Source organism: Euphorbia lathyris, chromosome 1 (genome assembly GCF_963576675.1).
Source record: "Euphorbia lathyris chromosome 1, ddEupLath1.1, whole genome shotgun sequence".
Lineage (NCBI taxonomy): Eukaryota > Viridiplantae > Streptophyta > Magnoliopsida > Malpighiales > Euphorbiaceae > Euphorbia > Euphorbia lathyris.
Window position 1 is genome coordinate 142205333 of NC_088910.1, and position 24270 is coordinate 142229602.

Consider the following 24270-nt stretch of genomic DNA (forward strand, 5'->3'; position numbering starts at 1 on the left):
AAAAGATTATATGACAGTGGCGCTGATCAATCGACAAGACACTGGCTTAGTCAACTAGTGACTAGGTCAGTTTCATTGCTTAGGTCAGGAAATAGCACTCAGAGTCTATTCCTGACTTAATTCGTTGGCAGCGCACAACTCAGCTTGACCTCTTTTACTTGGTCAGTTTTAGTTTGTTTTAAGCAAGCAATATAAATAAGGAGTTAAGGTTTAGAAATACTTCACTCAGCAGATTTATCCAGGTTCGGCTTCTTCTAAGCCTACGTCCTGTCCCCGGAACACTTTCGAGATTTCAAATCCTCTACTGAGCTCTTTAAAGGTAGAGCCTCAAACCTTTTACAATATCAGCAATTGAGTATGACAAGAGTACCTTCCTCTATACTTCTACTCAATCCCAATCTCTCCGCTGAGTACTTAAAACCGAGTACTTAGCCTCTCCTTTCTATTCCTAGAAATGATTAAGATTTGTCCTAAACAACAATTGCTAGAACACCTTAGATGATTGAGAATCAATCACTCTAGACTTTTACACAAATGAATAAGCTTGTAGTGTAAGAATTTGCTTTGCTTTTGATGGAGAACTTTTGTACACGTTTGATCAGCGTAACGGCTTTTGCTCAAAGTTCTCTATCGAATGTGGATTATGAATGCTCTATTTATAGAGAGCTGTGAGAGCTTCTGGTTATTTCGAATTTCGAAATAACCATTGGAGGGAAACGGCTACAGGTCGTTTTCACTCAGTCTGTCAGCAGTTCTCTTAGCCAATCAGATTCCAGCATCTTCTGTTCTTCGGTCAGTGTGACAGTATGTTCCTCCATTTTGGGTAACGTCAACCAGACAGCTTGCTGTGTCTTCTGATCTTTACTCGAAGAGGAAATACTTTGTCTGGAAGCTGTCTTGTGGTCAGCGGCTGTCTTGTACGATTTGTCGAGACAGCTCAGCAGCTTCATACCGAAGTTGTCTACGTGGATCTTCTCGATCCTTCTTTGCTCAGCATGCGTTTCATTACTTCAACGGCAGCGTTTTGGAGATACGCGGGCTGAGTGATCTTGGCCTTGTTTGACTTGGGCCTTGACTTCCATATAGGGCTTGGGTCTTATGATCTTTATGTCTTATAACAATTATGAACTCAACATTGAACAAACACATTAGTAACAGTAAATCAAAGCATTTAAACTTAATGTGTTATAGAATATTTAATTTCACTTAATTAATTTTGTCAAATCAAAATCCTGTGGAAAGGTGTTTCAACAAACTCCCCCATTTTGATGTTGGCAAAACTAATCAGCAAGGAACTCAGCTTTGAGCTCCCCCATGATAGTTGACCTTTTTTTTTAATTAAGTGAACTCCCCCATAAGGGCTGAACTACTGACTTAGTTTTATTCTAAACATTCTAAGGTTTAATCGAATAAGTCTAAGATCAGTTTTCAGGTATAGGTCTGCTTTATGGGACATATTCTATTTTACTCAGTATTCAGCGGAAGTAATGTATAGTGACAGAGCATAGCGCTGAGTAATTTATTTGTTCAATGGTTTATATTAGACAAGTCCAAACATTAATTTTTAAACGCAGCATGCATTTCATATAATACTTAGCATTTGAAGGACGGATAACTAATAGTTAAATAGTAATGCAAGTATTCCAAAAGTAACAGAAGTTAGGCATATTGAATTTTTAAAACAGAAGAGAATAAGGACAAGGCATAAAATTAAAATTCTTCTTCCTAACTTCTAACTCTCTAGTTTCTAACTTAGAGTTCCTTCTCCTTAGTTGCCACTTTTCTCCCCCGTTTTTCCAGCATCAGCAGTAGGCAAATTGACGGTAGGGGCAGGAGACTTGGCTTGTTCTTGCAGCAGACGAATTTGACCCTCCAACGAATTCATGTGATTGACCATAGTCAACATGAGTGCGGTCATCTTGGTCATCTGAGCTTATGTTGGTTGCTGCGTCTGAACCGAAGAGAAGTGGTTGATCAAGTCATGGATTTCACGCAGAATTTGGTGAGTTACAGGTGGATGAGAGGACTGGTCATGGTTTGGTGGACGATGAGCTTGTTCTTGAAGCAGATTGTTAGCTGAGGCAATGACACGCCGTCCTGATTCAGTAGCACCTAAGTGTGCAAATTTGGACTTATGATCTTTATGTCTTATAACAATTATGAACTCAACATTGAACAAACACATTAGTAACAATAAATCAAAGCATTTAAACTTAATGTGTTATAGAATATTTAATTTCACTTAATTAATTTTGTCAAATCAAAATCCTGTGGAAAGGTGTTTCAACATCTTTCGGGTATCCCTCTTACCCAATCCTTGGGAAAGTATCTTGGGATCCCCCTTCATAGTGACAGAGTTTCCAAAGCCTCCTTTAAGGAGACTCTGGACAAAACTAATGGGTTGTGTGCTAGTTGGAAGGCCAATTCTCTTTCCTTGGCTGGCCGTCTAACCTTAATTCAGTCTGTCAACTGCGCAGCTCCCAATCATATTATGTAAGCATGTAAGTTGCCTGAGCCGGTTCTCAATGAGCTTGATAAAATCAACCGGCGTTTTCTTTGGGGTGAGTCTGGAGAGGGTAGGAAGATTCACCTAGTCCCTTGGAAGGAGGTCTGCCAGCCTAAAAGTAGGGGGGGTCTTGGCATCAGACAAGCTAAAGATAACAATAAGGTCTTGTTGATGAAGCTCCTCTGGAGAATGTGGCAGAACCCTTCTTCTCTTTGGGTTCGATTGCTTTGTGGCAAGTATCGAAAGGACAAAATCTTTGGGGGCCCTAAAGAGAGGATTGGCAATTGTTCTTTCCTTTGGAAAGGGCTCAGTGCTGTGTTTGCTGAGTTCTGCACGGGGGTTGGCCTAGAGGCGGGTAATGGTAAGTCCATAAGCTTCTGGTATGACACCTGGATCGGAGATAAACCTCTTATAGAGGTTTGCTGCTCTCCCCCGCCTAGCAATTTCCGCAACTAGAGGATTGCCGATGTGGTGGACTCTGATGGGGACTGGATTTGGTCTATGTTTGATTCTTTCTTGAGCCTTGATTCTCTCCTCAGAATCAGGGGAGTGAAGATTAGTAACCTTGAGGAGGACAAGGATAGGCATTGCTGGGCCCTGACAAAAAATGGAGCTTACTCTTGCAAGTCTGCCTTTGAAGCTTTTACTCTTGACAGATCCGACCCTCTTTCGGAAACTTGGAAATCCATTTGGGCTCTGAAAATTCCTTACCGAATGAGGAGCTTCCTGTGGCTTGGAGTTAAGGACAGGTTGCTGACTAATTCGGATAGACATGGACGTCACTTGGCGGATTCAGGTGCTTGCAGTAGATGCAGAGGCCAAGTTGAATCTTTGTGCCATGCCCTTAGGGACTGCCCTAAGAGTAAGGAGGTTTGGCAGAAAGTTCTTCCGCACCACATTCTCCCCTCCTTGTTTGCCTACCCTGAGAATGACTGGTTCTCCAATGGGGTTAAAGGTAGGTTAATGGCTAGCATGGAGCAGGGAGACATTTTATTTGCTATTATCTGCCACCACATTTGGAAGTGGAGAAACGATGAGATCTTTGGTGAGAAGACTGTTTTTATTCAGAACTTACCCGAGTTCTTCTCTAAAAAGCTCCTTACCATTACGGGGAGCTTCAAAGGGGACCCCCTTGCCAATTCTACCCAGAATAAAGAGGTTCAACTCATTGGGTGGTGTAGGCCGAAGGATGGGGTGGTTAAGTTGAACACGGATGGCTCCTGTCTCAACAATGGAAAGATCGCGGCTGGAGGCGTGCTCAGGGACGCGGGAGGTGCCTGGTTGTCTGGATTCACCCATAACCTGGGTTTGGGCTCATCCTTTTCAGCGGAACTTTGGGGTATTCTTTCTGGAGTCAAGCTTGCCAGAAATCTGGGTATTAAAAGGCTTGCTGTGGAGTCTGATAATATGGAGGCTATTAGTATGATCTCTAATAATCATGCTTTTTGTCTTAGTAGCCAGAACCTTATCAAAGCAATAAGAAGTATTGGCTCCTCCTTTGAGTCCTTAGAGTTCAGCCACATCTACAGAGAACAAAATCGAATTGCGGATCGCTTGGCGGCGGCTGGGCACGAGGGGATGTTAGGTGTTTCCACCCTTTCTGATCCTCCTATCTATCTTTCTTCTCTCCTTTTAGAGGACAGAGTTGGGGTTAGCTTTCCTAGGCTGATCCCAGGTTAGCTTTTGTATCGGTGTTGGTTTGTTTTCTTTCCTGTTTCTACCAAAAAAAAAAACAATATACTGATCCATCAGTTTTAGTTAACCTTTTTTCGGTCTGGTTTCGATTTGGCTTTTCAGTTTTTCAGTTTTACGGGTTTTTATGTACAACCCTACTAAAATCTTATGAATATCCTTTTATCATTTGAACTACTTATCTTATCTCATTATTCTAACTTAGGTGCTGTTTGATAAAACTGAAAACTAAGTGCTGAATATTATAAGTGCTGAAAATATTGAATGATTTAATTTATATAAAAATATTAGTTGATAATATTTAACTTAAAATGTTAAGTTAAATATTTTGACTTATCAAAATAAGTGATTTTTAACTTAATTAACTAATTTAAGTGGTGGAGAAACAACTGTTATCAAACGAACTTAAATTAAATAAGTGTTTAACATTTTAATTTAAGCAATTAAGTGGTTTATCAAACAAGGCCTTATACACAGTCAGTGGTGGAGCCAGAGCTCAAAGTCCGGAGGGGCTCCATTGCATGAAGATTTTTTTTTCTTAATAACGACTCAAGACTTTAATTCATAGTAGTCAAATCAAAATTTTCAAAATTTTGATAATATAAGGGTAAATTTGATCATAATTGGAAACATTAAGGTACAAAACAACTGAGATTCAATATAAAGTAAGGATATGGTGCAATTTTTATACCCTTAACGTTGGCAGCCAAGAGCGATTTTATCCCTAACATTGACAAGTTTGGTCAATTGGAGAAATTATTCATCAAATTGTCTTCTCGGTCATGAATTTTGTAACTAAAAAAATACAATTAAAAATAATAAAGGAGAATGAGGTTAATAATGATTTAAAATGATACTTAATATTGATATTTTTAAAGGAGAATGAGGTTTAAGGGAAAAAATTAAAATGAGATAAAAAGTGAAGAGAAAGAGATTCGAATATAAACCAATTGGATGTAGAGATTCCATTAGTTATTATTACAACCAACTATGCAAACTTAGTTTTATATCATATAATCACATTCTACATTATAAGTACCAATTTTAACTATTTTGGGGGCTGCTCAGGACTGAACCACTGTTCGTCAAGGGTGTTCCGGAGGGTCGGAGGGGTCTCCCCTAGCTCCGCCCCTGTACACAGTCTAAATCTCCTTTTTCAGCTCCCGCCTAATTCATGTGTCGTATTTGCAAATACTTTTACATGTTTTTTTTTTGAAGAAATACTTTTACATGTTTAAATTAAATTCAATAAACAATTATAATAATCGAACTAAATTAAATATTATGTTAATAATTGTGCTTTCACTTTTTATCAAAAAGATATCTGAAATTGTTTTCATCCAAACAATGACTGAGGTTTTTGTTTTGCTAAAAACGAGAATCGTTTAATTGGAAAGTATAAAAATGACTATTTCGACTTCAAAATGGAATTCCAAAAATTAAAGTTGTTTACTACTATATTTATTATGGAAGATATTTTTTTATTTTTCAAAGTCATCATTTTCGGAGCTTTATCTCTCTAAAATATTAACTCTCTTTTTCCTCACAAAACAACACGTACAATAACCTCAAAATTAAAAAGTTAAAGAATTAAACTTGTTTAAAATATCATTAAGCCTTGAAAATTTTCAATTTTGAAATCGTCAATGCTTATTTTTAATTTTGAGATCTTTATTTTTAATAAAGCAGAAAAACCCGAGGCATCTTCTATTAGCAAACAAAAAGCTCAGTCCGGACAAAAAGAAATTCAATTACCAATTTGATAAAAAAAAGTAAAAATATATGGGTTTTTTTTTTTTACTTTATCCTAATTTAATACTTTCATAACCAAATATGGATTTTAAAATTTTCAATTGACTTATTTTTTCAAGTAAATAAACACCGAAAAATCAAAAAAGTATTTTTTTTGGCACCTATTGGAATCAAATAATACATGCTTCATATTTTTTTTTTTAAGAAACGTAGTCCATAATCTAAAAACCTAAAATATAATAACTTTTACGGGGTGTTTGTTAGAAGGAATATATGAGGTGGGATAGGGATAAAAAAATACGAGATAAGTTATCCCGTGTTTGTTTGGGAGATAGAAGAGTAAGACGGATGAGGGATAAGCCTCTTATCCCTCAAATCCTATACCCAGGAGGGGGGTGGTATAAGGAGGCGGGATAAGCTCCTGCGATTTTAATAGAATGGAAAAGTCCATCTTATCCCTCAAATTAATGTTATGTAGTTTAAATAAGGTTAAAATAGTAAAATGTATTATTTTATCCTCATCCCTATCCCACATACCAAATTGAATAATAATTCTCGACCATCATATTTTTATCCTTATCCCAACCATTTATCCTTATCCCTATCCCAACCTTTATCTCTATCCCTATCCCAATAGAATACCAAACGCCCCGTTAGGGATAAGGTGCAAACATATCTCTAACGTTTATTTCTAGGAGCAATTTACCCCTAAAGTGTAAAATGATACAATTTTACCCCCTAACATTGGCAGGTAAGAGCAATTTTTACTTCTAACGTTGGCAAGTTGAGTCAATTTCAGAAATTATTATAAAATACAGATATTTTATTGCTTATTCTCCACAAATTGCATATCAATTTGTTTTAAAAAAAGATTTCATATTTTCTGTGTAGAATTGGAGAATAATATTTTTAAATCCGGCAAAATATTTGAAATTTTACTATCCAACTCGTACAAAATACAATATATTTTTTAAAAAATATTTTTTTATGTCTAATCATATGTTTGTGATTTGTTACCAATTAGTAATGAAATGATGTATATGTAAAGTGTAGATGACAATATTCATGATCGGAAAGACGGTTTGATGAATTATTTCTCAATTAGGGGTAAAATTGATCTTCGCTTCGAAGATTAAGAGTGAAATTGCTCCTTACTATAAACGTTAGGGACATTTTTTCACCTTATTTCTATTTTTGATAAATATTGTATTCATTCTGATTCCAGTCATCTATATATAATATAAGACAGTAACAATGAAGCTGATGTGTCACTTTTTCCTTTTTTATTGATAAAAATATCATATAATATATAATATATTAATTTTAATTATATTATTATATTTATCTATAAAAAGATTATTTTATTCGTACTATATCTAAGAGTTCTATAGAATTTAAATTAATCCCTAAAATCTCTCTAATTCTCTGCATATCTATATATAATATAAAATAGTAATGATGGAGCTGAGGTGTCACTTACTCATTTTTTACTGATAAAAACTATAATATAATATATAATATATTAATTTTAATTATATTATTATATTTATCTATAAAAAGATTATTTAAAGTAAATATGAAAATAAAATAATAATATTTAATTTATATAGCACCTTTATTTCATTAATTGTAATTATTAGATTATATTTTTGTTAATATTTATATGTTAAGATGAATCCGTGCATCGCACGGGCCAAAAACTAGTTAATGAACTAAACACTTTCGAAAAGAATTGGATTCTAGTTTCAAGTTTAACCGAGCAAAATAAATAAATAAATAAATATTTTTATTTTTATTTTGTCACGTTCCGATTTCGAGTTCCGATTTCGATTTCTATTTCGATTTCTGAAATATAAGCCAAAGGTGCTTTAAATTTAATTGGTTAGTCAAAATGATTATTACCTACATAGCCCCTAAAACTTAGTCTTTGTGAGGTTTAATGTACGAAAATACTTTTGAAAAACAAGTAGCAAAAAATTCACACGCAAGATGAAGAAAATTAATGGCCCTGTTTGGCAAAGAGCGTTTTGGGATAAAAAGAGCGTTTTTGACCAACTTTAGCGGTTTGACCACTGAAACCACTGATTGGAGTGTTTGGTGAAGAGAGGTTTGGAAGAGCGTTTTGGGATGAAAACGCTAATTTTGAAAAAACTCATTTTAGGAGCTTTTTCAATTAGCGTTTTGGGATATTAAAATTAATGGACTTTTTTGACCCCAATAAATAGACTCCCTCTTCTCCTACGTCAAAATTAATGCCCTTATTCGTCTTTTTGCACAAACCGCTATTATCAATCAGCTAATTTTTACCAAACAGGTCTACACAAACAGCTATTCAAATCAGCTAGTCAAATCAGCTAATGTAATCAGCTAACAGCTAACAGCTAATGTAATCAGCTAACAGCTAACAGCTAATTCCCAAACAGGGCCAATATCTCACTTGGAGGACTCCCGTTTTATATTTGGACACGTATATTATAATCTCACTTAATAATTAAACTAACGGTACCTCTTATAATATATATGTGTTTATATTATACATGTCAAAATTTAATATGGAGAACCGAGTGTTTCTAATAAGGCTTAATACATCATTTGCCCCCTGAACTTGTCCAAAAAAGTTGATTGGCCTCCTGAATTTTCAAAGTGTTTCGATAGCTCCCTGAACTTGCATAAAATGTTCTGTTAGCCCCATGAACTTGCGTAAAATGTAATCAATTGATCACTCGGTCGTAAAAAATTAAGTTAAATGCGGAAGATATAATCCACGAGTCTTAAAAAAAGTAAAGCAACCAAAATTGGAGTATACGATTCTAATATTAGAGAAGACAAGTTGTATAGTTGAGCAAGCAATAACTTCATTTTTAATCTATTTTTTAATTATGTAATAACATTTTAAGATGCATGAAATACATCTTCCGCATTTAACTTACTTTTTTACGACCGAGTGATCAATTGATTATATTTTACGCAAGTTCAGTGAGCTAACTGAACATTTTATGTAAGTTCAGGAAGCTATTGAAACACTTTGAAAATTCAGGGAGCCAATCAACTTTTTTGGACAAGTTCAGTGGCAAATAATGTATTAAGCCTTCTAATAATTTTCCGTTAAACGGTGTCTCTTTTAATTTTTTTTAACCATTTTACTTTTAACGTCATGAATATTATGATTGAGGATTTTTAATGTTAGTAAACTCTGTCAATTTAAAATAGGGTCAATTTCAAATAAAACCCCTGTGGTTTCACTAATTTTCAGATAACTGACTGTGATTTAATTTTTTTCAAAGTAAGGACTGAGGTTTTTAACTTTAGCAAAATGAGGACTTTTTCGATTGATACTATTAAAATCACCATTGACGACTTCAAAAATGACATATTTTAAGAACTACTAATATTCTAAGCAACTTTAATACTTCAATTTTTTTATTTTGAGATTATTTAGATGATGTTTGGTAAAGAGAGGGAAATTTAACGTTTAGAGAGAGAAAGTTTCAAAAATGATGATTTTCGAAAATCGAAAATGTAGTTCCATAGCAAATATGATATTGGACAACTTTAATTCTTGAAAATTTTCATTTTCAGGTCGTTAAAGATGGTTTTAATAGCATTAATTCAAAAGGTTGTTTTTATTAAAAGTGCGAAACCTCAATCCTCGTTTTGACAAAAAGTAAACTACTGTCATTTATCTGAAAATTAGTGAAACCACATAGGTTTTATTTGAAATTTGCCCTTTAAAATATTACTAGAAAATCTAAATTTTGCTCTTATGTTCCGTAACAATAGATAATGTAAAATTTTTACGATTTTAGAATAAATTTAGAAATTGAAAACCTTTAATAAAATATTTAGATTTTTTTTCCAATACATACAAATACATATTAATTTTTTTATATTTTTTCTCTAAGAAATGCTCTTCTAAAAAAATAGTACTTTATGTCCAATGAATTTCATATATGTCTGAAGATTATTTTGCAAACCAAATAGTTAGCAATTTCAGCAAAACCATGGGATAGATATTACCCGAAGAGCATAGAGGTGTTCGTTAGGGAGTGTATCTAATAATTGTGTTTGTTCACCGTGCTTGTTGTAACATCCTGATCCAATATCATGTAGATATTGTCCGCTTTGGCCCAATTCCAACACTTTGGGTCTCACGGCTTTAAAACGCGTTTGCATGTATTGGATTCACATCTTACTAATAAGCCACAATCACTTCCTCTCCACTTCCGATGTGGGATTCAGTTCATTCCTGTCCCCATCGTCATCCTTTAGGGCCGCTCCTTGCTCAGGCCTTCTACCCCGGCGCCACCCACTCCGGACCGGGTCGTTACAGGCCCACCAGCTTCCGTTTGGTTCGTCCCCGAACCACACATCGTACGTGGAGAGTCGGCTCTGATACCAATTGTAACACTCTGATCCAATACCATGTAGATATTGTCCGCTTTGGCCCAATTCCAACACATTGGGTCTCACGGCTTTAAAACGCGTTTGCATGTATTAGATTCACATCTTACTAATAAGCCTCAATCACTCCCTCTCCATTTCCGATGTGGGATTCAGTTCGTTCTTGCCCCCATTGCCATCCCCTAGGGCCGCTCCTTACTCAGGCCTTCTTACTCCGACGCCACCCACTCCGGACTGGGTCGTTACACTTGTTCTCCTCCAAACGAGATAAATGGTTAGTTGCTAAGTTTTCTACTATTTTCTTACCTATTATATCTAGATCAAACTCATGTAATAAGAGCACCCATCTGATGAGACGAGATTTGGAATATTGTTTTGACAATAAGTACTTTAGTGATGACTGATAAGTTTATAGGACCACTTTGGATAGAACAATGTAAGATCTGAATTCATCAAACGCATACACAACAACTAATATATATTTTTCAGTAACCATATAATTTTCTTATGTCTCGGTTAAACTTTTTCTTGCATAATAAATACATTTAAAATGCTTGTAAAGACTTTGACCAAGAACAACTTTGATGCAAGTATCATTTGCATCACACATTAGCTCAAACAGTAAATCTCAGTTGGGAGCAATTAGAACATGTGTATAAATGAGTTTAGCTTTAAGTACCTCGAATGCATGGATGCATTTGTCATCAATTCTGAACTAGACGTTCTTGTGTAAGGGGGCAAACAATGGTAGAGCAATATTGGGAAAATCTTCGTTGAATCTTCTGTAAAAGCCAACATGTCCCAAAGAGCTTCTTATATCTTTTACAAATGTTGGAACATGCAGCTTTTCGATGACCTCTAACTTGGTTTTGTCAACTTCAAGTCCTTTGGATCAGATCTTATGCCAAAGAACGATCCCTTTAGTGACTATAAAATGACACTTTTCTAATTTAAGAACAAGGTCAGTTTCCTTGCATCTTTTAAGCACAACTTCGAGGTTGTTCAAGAAGTCTATGAATGTTCTCCCATAGACTGAGAAGTCATCCTTGAAGATTTCTAATGTTATATCTATCACGTTGTGGAAGATTGCCATCATGTACCTTTTAAATGTGTCAGGTTCATTACAAAGACCAAATGACATTATTCTATATGCATAATGTCATAGTTGCAAGTAAAAGTTTTTTTTGGCTTGATCTAGTGGATGAATATGAATCTGGTTGTATCTGTCGTCTAAGAAACAATAATATGCATACTTAACCAACTTTTCCAGCATTTGATCGATGAATGGGAGAAGGAAGTGATATTTTCTTGTTGCATCATTGAATTTTCAATAGTCAATCAAAACCCTCCAACATGTATCTGTTCTGGTTGGGATCAGTTCATTGTTCTCGTTCTTCACAATCGGCATGCCTCATTTCTTTAGAACAACCTGAACTGGGCTAGTTCATATGATGTATGAAATTGCATAAATGATAACGACACCTAAGGTTGATGGTTTAGGGATTTGGTTAAATTGAGAATTCAAAGTTCAAAATACAAACCCTCGAGACTAATTAGCTTCCCCTCCCCATGTTCTCTCTTTCTAATATATCATACACACCATTAGCACTAACAACTATCGTCCATACTCAATCATGCCGACTACAACGACATCTATGATATGTGAGTTTGTCTTATCTAGCCATGGGTATTAACTAATATTCATGGAGCTTGACCATAAAAATATGATTGTTTTTTCTTTTTATTTTTCTAATCTTTTAACCTTACATGGAGTATGTTTTAGAATTTTTTTTATCTTCTATGCATGTATGATAAATCTAGTTCATGTTGAATTCAAATCCACAATGTGAGCTTTACATAGATATCATATATTAGTCTATAAAATGATTTAATTTAGTTTATGGACCTAAAACATATACAAAACGAGTATGAGCTTAAATATGTGTAAATATCTAGTTGCAATATTTTAATTCTATGATGGGCAGAAATTAGGACATTAGCATTCTAAATCTACAATCTCTACTATCAAATATAGGTGTCCTAGTTGTTTCTAACTTTAGAAGACCAATCAACCTAAACCATTTTTTATTCCCTTCAATTCGATGCACTATGGATTCAGGTATGCTTCCAATTTCGATCTTGATGAGTTAAACATGAGTTTATAATCTTGTGATTTATGTGTCTAATTTCAATTGTTAATGTTCGTCAAAACTCGGTAAAACTCGGCTCGAGACTCTGACGAGCCAATATCGAACTTTACTAAGCTCAATCTCGGTTCAGCTTGTTAACACCCGTTGTAATTACTACTATAGAATTTATGATTTGACTTGTGATATCACACTTCTTGTAAACGACACTTTCGATGACACTCCGATGACCTGGGATGACAAAAAATGTCAGAAAAGGGCACCGGAGTTTCGGTGAACCCTCTCCAATGCTAAAGTCATAAGATATTAGAGATAATACCTAGCTAACAAGTAACAAGGAATGAAGTAATGAATATCGTTGAAGTGAGATACCTGAGTTGTAGATGTCTCTGCTATTTATAGATGAAAATAAAGTGTACCTGGACACGTGACATCACCTGATAGGCCTTCAAACCCTATATTTCCGTGCTACAATATATCTGAATGTGGGGAGCGTGCTTTTGAAATCCAGGGTGCTCATTGGTCCACGTGTTTCCTTAAGCCATGGCTTCAGCCAAGGCTTTGGTGGAATTGAGCCTATTTGATGACTGCGAATCATGATCGAGGCCTGATTGTCAAAAGCCCAATTAACTCGTTACCACATCAACTTTTATTAAAATAAAATTAGTGTACCTTACTTAGATTCAGTATCGAGCCGCATGTATGATGAATTTAGTTAAAACTCATCAAAACTCGATAAAAGCTCGACTCAGTCAAAACTTGCTAAGCTTAGCTTGAGACACTAACAAATCAATATCGAATTTACCAAGATTTCGTATCGATTCGGCTCGTTAACACCCTTTACTACTATAGAATTGATGATTTGACTTGTATTAAAATAAAATTAGTGTAGCATAGACATATAGTGAACGGTGGAGAATATTAGAGTAGATGAACCACTATATATTTTTGTATATTTCTATTTTAGTTGTTGATATTATTTTAATTAGAACTTGCTACTTGAAGTATACTTTTATTTTAATTAATTAGTTGAATTTGGACCAACCTATATATAAATTAATTAATTAATATTCCAAAATCTTTTACATTATTTTCCGACAAAAAAAATGGTACTGGTTTGATAACAACTAATCTGTTTGTTGTTTCTTCAAGTGGTTCAAAGTTGATTTATTCTCTTTAAAAAAATATAATTTTATATTTAAATATTGTTTAAAGCAAAAATAATTAAAGAGAGTTTTGTTCTTTTTAAAAATTTAACTAAAATATTTGAATATTAACTAAAAATTAAAAAATTTAACTAAAAATTTATAGTTTTTAATTAGTTGTCATTTTTTTTATGAAGATATATGTAACAATTTGCGTGTTCATAACCTATATTCATATTTCGAGAAATTTTTAGAAATTTCCTTTGTTAGTATGTTTTTGGTCTCTATTTATTTTTCTCACATTTCTATCACTTAATATAATTAATTCATTAACAAAAAAATTAAAAGAAAAATTTAGTTAAATTAAAATTCTAAATTCAATTAATTCTTATCCAGAATTAAATATGTTCTTTTCATAAATTAGATATGTTTTTTTTATAAATAAAATATATCCGGAATTTATTTTCGTCATATGTTATTACTTAAAGGTTATGCGTCAATGCATAATATCGATGCATTAATATTACTATGAGGGGTTTAGGGGATGTTTGGTTGCTACTTTTCCTGTCCATGTTTACCTTTTCACTTTAAAATGGAGAGTTTTTGATGTTTGGTTAGAGATTTTCTGTTTGCCTTTTATACCTGAAAGTAACGTTTTACAAAAACAGAGAATCTCTGCTTTTTGGAAAAGCAGTTTTTTCCAACAGCAAACAGCAACATCAAACAGTAAGTAAAACAAACATGCATTTCTGTTTGAAGGATTTTCTATCAAAATTAATTGTCTGTGATTTATACTCCTATTTCAAAATGTAAATGATACAGTTTGGGTATAAAAAATACATTATATTTGACGGATTTGATTATGGGTTAATTTGACCATTCACATTAAATTTAAGAATTGAGTTGATACCTAAATATTGATTTGGATTAAATTGACTCTAGGTAAATATCGTTCTAAAAAACTTTAATTCTTGCACATTTCCATTTTGGGATGTTAGTTAAAGTTCTAATGATATAAAATGTTAAAATTTAGTGGTTTTTATGTTACATTTTGAAACTTAGTAGCCGTACTGTAAAAATAAAAACAAGTAAAGTTGTAATTTACCCCTGAATCAATCAATAATTTCAACATTTATAATAATTAATTTTTTATTTAAATTTTAACGGTGAAATGCTAAATTCTGATAGTTTATTACTAATAATTCAAAAGAAAATCAACATTAGGAAAAATAAATAAAATAACAGAACAAGTTGCAATTAATTAAAAATAAACCCACAACCTAACAATTAAACAATTATATAATTAAAAACAACAAATTTCAATTTCCTTTTCCAACATTTTATTTTTCAAAATAATCAAAATACCAATTCAAAATTCTTCCAACATAACCTCTCATATTCATTTAATCATAAGAGAATCTTAATCCATTAAACATGGATTATTCTCGGATGCCGGCAGACGCCACATCGCATTTATAATAGTTCAAGAAAAGAGTTACTACGAAGATTGTCATCCGATTCCCATCAAGGTAAATCTAATTTACTTATAACACTCATACAATTTAATATCCATCTTAAGGCGAAAATACTTGATACCCTCAGTAGCAACAGTCTGAATAGTAGCAATCCCTCTCGACATAAAAAAGTCACCAGTCCCTCCAACCACCGCAAGATCTCTAACATCTTGGTCCATGAAATCCGCACCCATTATCTGAAGTGTTCCTTTCTGTTGTGTCGAGTTAAACACCAAAGTGAACGAAAACCAGGCGTTGTAGTCGGTTTTCTTGTCGTAGAAGTAAAACCCTTGTGCCCTAGCAATTGGAGGAGAGTGAAAGTTCTCGTCTTCCGTCACCGGATCATTGAAAACCACCATCATTCCGAAGACGAAATCGCCAAGTTTCGTTGCGTTTGTGACTCTGGCTGATGTTGCATTTGCTACATCTTTTCCATCAAATATGTTGTCATGGTAATAGAGGAGAAATTGCTTGCAAGGTTTTGATGGGTTTAGTGTTTTTTTGTAGGATTGAACAAATTGGGATAATAGAAGGAAAAAGATAAGAAGGGAATATGATTTTATTGCAATGTTTTTCATGATTTTATGATGAATGGGATGTGGATTCTTATTTAGCCTTATATAAGGAAAAATTTTATAATTGGGTGGGACCCCTGCTGATCCCCTTTACCTAGATGATATGATGTCATACTAACAGTTGATATGACATCATCTGATTGAAGGGATCAATCAGTGGCGAATACAGAATTACTCGGTTGAAGGCTGATTTTACACATGCGTTCGAGATTTTTTTTTAGCTAAATCGAACTTTTTTTTTTTTTGTATATATGCGTGTTATAATTTGAATGATCAAGAATCAATTTTAAGTATTAATGTACAATTTCTCAAAATTAAGCTAAATTTCGTTTAATAGATCTAACATGTAAAAAAAATTGGATTTAAGGAGGGCTGAACATATAAAGAAAATTTTAAAAAAATTGATTTCAGATGGCCTATCAGACCAAAAAAATTAATAATTTGGATTTAAGGCGATCTAAAAGGCCAAAAAATTAAAAAATTGGATTTATAAAGGCCTAACAGGTCAAAAAAAAATTACAAATTTGGATTTAGAGAGGCCTAACAAGCCTAAAAAAATTGGAAATTTGGATTTAGGGAGTATCTAATAGGTCCAAAATATTAAAATTTTAAATTTTGGACAATCCTAACACGTAATGAGATATATTTAATTTTTTTTATTAGTTCAATGCTAGTTTCTAAAAAAAATTATAACATTTTTACTTTTTTTATTTTTAGTTTTAAAATTTTAAAATTTAGTTTAGAAATTAAGTTGTTTGAGTCTCAAAAATAAGAAATTAATTTTTTTAATGGAAAAAAACGTAATAAAAATAAGTTCAAAAGTGTTATGAAAATAAATAAATTAATTAATAATGGTAACATAGTTTTATAATTATTGAAAAATAAAATTTAAATAAATAAACACTTTCTAAAATAAATTGAGGTTGGGGGGAATTGAACCTAGAACCTTTTAAAAAAAAGCAAGTGTTTTTAACCATCTCATCTATCTTTAAACAATGAAATATTACTACATAGAGTCTATATAAACTAATATTAGGGGGACCGAAACTACTCGTGACCATGGTGGTTCCGGCAGTCGGAGGGGCCCGGGCCCCTCCCTATCTCTGCCCCTGGGATCAATAGTGGTTTCAATTCACACTACAATTTCTCTTATATAAGAGAAAAAAAGCTTAATATATCATGCGTCCTCTGAACTTGTCTCAAAGCGCCAACTTATCCCCTAAATTTTTAAAATGTTCTATTGACTCTCTATATTTGTTTAAAGTAAGCAGATAGCCTCCTAAAATTCACGTGCATGAAGTAATGAGAGATTTTAGAAAAGTTGAAATGTATACGCTATAAGCAAGTTCAAGGGCTAATAGATCACTTTAAGAAAATTAAAGGGGTTAATAGATATCTTTCAGAGAGTCAATTGGTCACTTTAAATAAATTGGGAGGTAAATAGATTTTTTTTAAATACAAAGGGGATGTTGATTTTTTTGGACAAGTATATAAAGGGCTAAAGTGAACAGTAGAAGCAAGTTTTATTGATCCCTGTACTTGTTTAAAGTAAATATTTTAAGGGTGAAATGTTACCAAATTATATCACATGAAACAAATGATAAAAATTTAGATAACGCAGTAGCCAAATATAGATTTAATTTAGACTTTACTAATATAAAGCTCAAAGAGTTTTAAGGGATGTTTGGTTACCTATTTTTTTTCCTTATTTTTTCTTTGGCTTAATACATCATTTGCCCCTGAACTTGTCCAAAAAGCTTGATTGGCCCCCTGAACTTTCAAAGTGTTTCGATAGCCCCCTGAACTTGCAAAAAATGTTTAGTTAGCCCCCTGAACTTGCGTAAAACGTAATCAATTGATCACTCGGTCGTAAAAAAGTAAGTTAAATGCGGAAGATGTATTCCACGTATCTTAAAATGTTATTGCATAATTAAAAATTAGATTAAAAATGAAGTTATTGCTTGCTCAACTATACAACTTATCTTCTCTAATATTAGAATCGTATATTCCGATTTTGGTCGTTTTACTTTTTTATAAGACTCGTGGAATACATCTTCTGCATTTAACTTACTTTTTTTACGATCGAGTGATCAATTGATTACGTTTTACGCAAGTTCAGGAGGCTAACTAAACATTTTTTTACAAGTTCAGGAGGCCAATCAAGCTTTTTGGACAAGTTCAGGAGGCAAATGATGTATTAAGCCTTTTTCTTTTCACATTAAAAGACAGAGTTTTAGGTGTTTGATTAGACGCCTCCTATTTGCCTTTTATAGCTTAAAATTGTTTTTTTACAAAAACAAGAAAATCTATGCTTTTTGATAAAAAAAAAAATTTCAACATCAAATATCAAACATAACAACAACACAACATGTAACCAAACAAACCCTTATATTAGGAAGGCATAACACCCATTTGGCTCACTAAACTAAGGTTTCAAAGTTAATTAGGACCCTAAACTATCAAAATCATCAATCAGATTTCTGAACTACCTAAAAATCACTAATTAAGTCCTCATTTTAAACAAAAATCTTCAATTGAGGTCTTATCGAAAACTATTTGGTTGAACAATTTCATACCTTCTTTCCCAAATCCATTTTAAACCAACACAGAGATTATTAAAGTCTATATCAAATAGTCATGGTTTCCGGTTTTAGGGTAGGATGAGGATTTAATTGATGATTTTTACTTAGTTCAGGAACCTAATCGATGATTTTGATAGTTTAGAGTCCTAATTGATTTTGAAGCTTTAGTTTAGAGACCCAAATGGATATAATGCCTATTAGAAAATAAAGTTTAGAGGATATAATGGGTCATATGTCTATTCTACCCATATTTTAGGGATTGAAACATCTTTTCATCAATTTATAATCTTAGAAATTAAGATAGAAAAATGTCAGAACTTTTGCCCTTAAAATGCGGAATAATTATTTGTACTATTAGCGACAAATATCCGTTAATTACTCAAATTGGGTTCGCCATATGACATCAAAAAAATCCTTAAATTGATGCTTTAAACAATTATAGCAAATCAGGGACGGAGACGAGCGGGGCTTGGAGCAGAGGTGGCAATTATCGGGTTCGTATTGTACTTGTGTCGCGTTAATTTCGAGTTAGTATCAAAATGAGTTAACTTTAATCCAACTTAAAAACTTTCGTATCAATATCGAGTTAACCTGATTGGGTTAGTGTTGATTTCATGTCGTGTTTTCGGATCATATGTAATTTACTATGTTCGTATGTTAATGGTGACTTTTAAAAATATAGGAGGAGGATATGGTACAAGTTTTAAATATTTTAGACCTAATACACAAATAACCCTCTGAACTTGTTCAAATATTGCAACTGCCCCCCCCCCCCCCCCCCTCCCGAACTTTCAATTGTAACAACTTACCCCTCAAACTTGTCCAATTGTGAAACATAACTTCTCAAACTTGTCCAATCATAAAACATAACCTCAAATTGCTGACATGGACTGCAATTGAAGAAACACGTGAAATACAAAAGCTGCAACGCTCGTGTAGTGTGATAGTAAGATCTTTGGCGTGATACTAATTCGGAGAAATGTTTTTACGGTTGCTTCAAGTACGGGGTAAAAAAATTTCCAATTTGAGGTTATGTTTTAGATTTGGACAAGTTTAAGGGATAAGTTGTTACAATTGAAAGTTTGAGGGACAGTTGCAACATTTGGACAAGTTCAGGGGGTTATTTGTATATTAGGCCAATCTTTTATGTCACTTTTAGAATTAATATATTAACAACAATCATCCAAAAGTCCGTTAAAATCAATGTTGGGGTTATATATATAATATAACAATGTAGGAGGCGGTGGCGAGTACATAATTGTACGGTTGGAGGGGCCGATTTTTTTGGCTAAATCGAATTTGTTCAAATTTTGTTCGTATATATACGTGTTATAATTTGAGTGGTCAAGAACCAATTTTTAAATACCAATGTAGAACTTCTCAAAATTAACGTACATTGTGTTTAAGATTCTTAACATGCAAAATAATTGTCTAATAGAAAAAAATCGGATTTTCGACATGGCGTAATAGGCCAAAAAAATTAGAAATTTGGATTTAAGAAGGGACTAAAAGGCCAAATAAAATAAAATTTTGGATCTAGAGTCTAGAGAGGACCTAACAAGCTAAAAAATTAGAATTTTGAATTTAGAAAGGGCCTAATAGGATTTGTGCTAATTCAGCACTCGACCTAAATTTTTTAGGGACAGGTGACCAGAACCACCACAACTTCAAATTTTGTTGAGATAGGAGGGCTGAAACTACTGTAATCATGGTGGTTCCGGCGGCCCAGACCCCTATATATCCGCCCCTGGTAGGAGGTTCAAGTCGTATTTGCAAGTAATAATCGTAATTTTATTACATTACTCATAAAGGTGACCCGTAAAAACATATGATAATATAACCATAATTTTAAATATTTGTGTCATTTTTGGATTAACATTTTAACTCTAATCCAATCCAAAAATTTCCGTGTTAATTTCATATAAATTTATTTACTTTCCATATAATAAAATTTTGATAACGTGTCATCTACAAAACATCTCTTGAAAATGTGTTTTCTTGTTTCGTAAAAGAAGGACCAGCAATGAAACTAAAGTCAAACAATAATGATTTGCTTGTTAAAACCGGGGTCACCTGCCATGTCTGCGAAATCAGATATGGCAGTCTAAGACCAGTTATTAACTGGTCTCGTTGACACTGATTATTGAATAAACGATTACTCCTACATTTTTTACATATAAACATTATCGCTTTTCATTCTACTCCATCTCAAAAACATACAAACTCATATTTCATTCTACTTTCATTCTCCTCCAATCTTATTGTTTACAAGAAACGTACTTAATATAGATGCGTCATCAGTTACTCTCTCAAACTAAATAAATAATTCAACAGTACAGTATGTTGGTACCTTGCTCACTACAAGAAAATACTCGTTTTAACTGGTCATTGAATAACCGTGGTCTTTACAATCTCTGAAGCTGGTGATTAATTCACCAATTTCAACTAACTACGGTTAAAAAAAAGAGCACTACAGTGTGCATTATTTCTAATCGGGCCTTTTAGGTGGATTAATTGCTAATTATAGAATCATTCAGAGGAAAATATAAGGAATGCAATGTTATTTTTAGGAAAAAAATGATATTTTAATGCAAATCAAAATACAAAACTGGACAAATAAAATTTAGTGGTTCGAACATTTCATAAGTGTTGATATAAAATAGGTAGCATTAGCTAGTTCGTGAGCAACATCATTCAGAAAACAACCAACAAACTTGACACTAACGTCATTAAAAAAAATTAAATAATTACAGTCCTTTAAAATAAGGTCATGTACTGACTGAGAAGGAACTTGTCTAAAACGTATAGAAAATAGGCAGCAAGCTTTCCGGACTCCATCTCTAGAGCTTCATCGGACTTATGACGATATAATAATTCGTAGAAGATGACTGAAGAAGCACAACTGCAAAATGTGATGAAATTTTTTCCCATTTCCACTCCGGATTCCTCATTTTATACATATAAGAGAAAAATTAAAAAACTTCTTTGTGTGTTGTTTTTCATTTCATATCCAACAAATGGTTTAATCTAGTTAAACTTCTGTTTAGTACAAGTGAACCCAAGGAAAATTATTTTCTCAATCCTGGCATTTCTCGTCTAATCGTCGTGATCCTTTAGAAATCAAGTTATTAGGTGCATATTTCATCCGTTTTCATAAACATATTTTTGAGAATCCAATTCTCTGGCACACCCGTAAACTGCTCACGCAAGTCAAAGTTGAAAAGTAACATTTATTCGTAAAATATCACTAACAAATGGAATTTAATTTCATTAACTAATTATTTTTATTAGCCATGGATTCAATATGTGCAATAAATCAATGGTTTAATGCATCAAATTAAAATAATAGCGATTTTTAATGCGCAAAAAAAATTAAAAGATCAAACATCTTACTATTTTTTGGGATAAGGTGAACATTTACGGTTAGGAGTAATTTTACTCGTAACGTTGGCAGCCAAGAGTAATTTTATCTCTAATATTGTCAAGTTGGATCAATTTCAGACATTATTATAAAATACAAATATTTTATTAACTCAAAAAAAAAATCATATTTTATTTGATCTAAAAATTAATATTTATAAATTTAGTTAAATATTTTGAATTTTTTTTATTCCAACTCATACAAAAGACATTATGTTTTTTAATTTTATTTTTAATTTTTTTTCACGTCCAATTATATATTTATGATATGTTACTAATTAGTGATAAAATGACTCATATACAGGGGCGTAGACAGGGAGGGGTCTGGGCCCCTCTGAACGCCGAAATCACCTTGACCTCTGGTAGTTTCGGCCCCCTGTCTCAATTTTTTCTTTTTTATCGGGATGTTAAATTGGTCCCCTAAGATGGCCCATTAAGTGTTAGGCTTGTCCAAAATTCAAAATTTTAATATTTTGGGTCTATTAGGAACTCCCTAAATCCAAATTTCTAATTTTTTTTTGGACCTGTTAGGCCTCTCTAAATGTAAAATTCTATTTTTAGCCTGTTAGACCTCCATAAATCCAAATTTCTAATTTTTTTGGCCTGCTAGACCATCCTTAAAATCAAATTATTAATTTTTTTTAGCGTGGTAAGCCCTCTTAAATCAAAAAATTTAATTTTTTTTTTTTTAGATTTTAGGAATCTTAAACAAAATCTAGATTAATTTTGAAAAATTATACATTAATACTTAAAAGTTGGTTCTTGACCACTCAAATTATAACACGCGTATATATAAAAAAATTAAGCAAGTTCGATTTAGCAAAAAAAATTTTTTTTTGCTAACGCACGTGTAAAATCAGCCCCCAATCGAGTAATCCTGTATTCGCCATTGCTCATATATAAAGTGTAAATGACAAGATTCATGATCGAGAAGACAGTTTAATGAATTATTTCTCAAATTGACCCTATTTGATAATATTAGAGGTAAAATTGTTCTTAACTATCAACATTAGAGGTAAAATTGCATAATTTTAAACGTTAAGGATAAAATTGCTCCTGACTATAAATGTTGAGAGGTATTTTTACATCTTTTCTCTTAATGTTAAAGAAAAATAATTTAAAGAAATTGCACCATCAATTCTAGTATTCATGAATAAATAAATAAATAAAAAAACAAAACCACAAGTTGTGCCTTAAAAACTGAGGATTAGTTGTACTTAATTAAAGAATTAGAGATTGAGTACACCTACTCTCTAACTTCCAAAATATCTTTTGTCTACCATTATTGATACTTCGCATGGTTGACCAATTGAGTGTAGAAAATCAAATATCAATTCTTACCCTTAATAATATTCTACGGAAACATCTTTTACACGTGGATCAATGTCATTCTTCATATCCGAAAAAACCACAAGAACCGTCTGATTTAGAGAAAAGAATATTCTCTAAAGATACGAACGGTACTTTTCAGCTCCACGTATCCTTCCCAATAGTCGTACAGTCGAGAAGGAGCAACTATTGGATCAAGATAAACAGTTGTGGAACGGATATGGGATACATTGAGTGTGTCGCCTAACACTTTAGAGGCCCGAAGACCTCAAAGCCAATAAAATGAGGACACCTTGTTGGTCCCTTATAACGTAACAAGTTAGTTCCAAAGGGGGGATAGGAACTATTTAAAATTTTAATACGTTAAGGCTGACTTCTTTTTCTTTAAAAAAGGATTACACAGCTCGCTGAGTAAATAAGATACTAGCTTAGTCAACTGGTGACTAAGTCAGCTTCTTTCGTTGAGTCAGGAGATAGCACTTTGAGTCTATTCCTGAACTTAGACACTCAATACACACAACTCAGCTTGACCTCTTTACTTGGTCAGTTTTGATTAAGCAAGCAATATATATATTAAGGAGTTTAAGGTTAGAAGGATATTACTCAGCAGATTTATCAAGGTTCGGCCTCCAAGCCTACGTCCTGTCCCCGGAACACGTTCCGAGATTTCGAATTCTCTACTGAGCTCTTTAACAATAGAGCATCAAACCTTTTACAATCTTAGAAACTGAGTATAACAAGAGTACCTTCCTCTATACCTCTACTCAGTCCTAATCTCTCGCTGAGTACTATAACCGAGTACTCAGCCTCTCCTTTCTAATCTCTAGAAATGATAAGTGTTTGTCCTAAACAACAATTGCTAAGACACCTTAGATTATTGAATAATCACTCTAGACTTTTACACGAAAGATATGAAATTTGGTGTAAGATTGCTTTGCTTTTTCTTGCAGAACTTTGAGTAGAATTTTGGTCAGCGTAATGGCTTGTTCAAGTTCTGTGTTGAATGAAGCAACTGAAGGGCACTATTTTTAGAGACGTCTGAGGCATCGGTCATTTCGAATTTCGAAATAACCGTTGGAGGGAAACGGCTTCCTGTCGTTGTCACCCAGTCTTGCTCAGAGCTCTCGGCCAATCAGATTTGAGTATCTTCTGTCCTCGGTCAGCTTTTGGTCAGCTCGGCAGAATGTCTCTCCATTTATGGTAAGGT

General features: G+C 33.2%; 1 protein-coding gene across 1 annotated transcript; it reads right to left on the reverse strand.

Moving 5' to 3' along the window:
- Positions 1 to 14958: 14958 nt before the first annotated feature.
- Positions 14959 to 15736, reverse strand: LOC136216520 (dirigent protein 5-like). Its single transcript, XM_066003060.1, has one exon. It carries the CDS (start codon positions 15733 to 15735, stop codon positions 15184 to 15186), a length of 552 nt encoding a protein of 183 aa, XP_065859132.1. The 5' UTR covers position 15736; the 3' UTR covers positions 14959 to 15183.
- Between the last annotated feature and the right edge of the window lie 8534 nt (positions 15737 to 24270).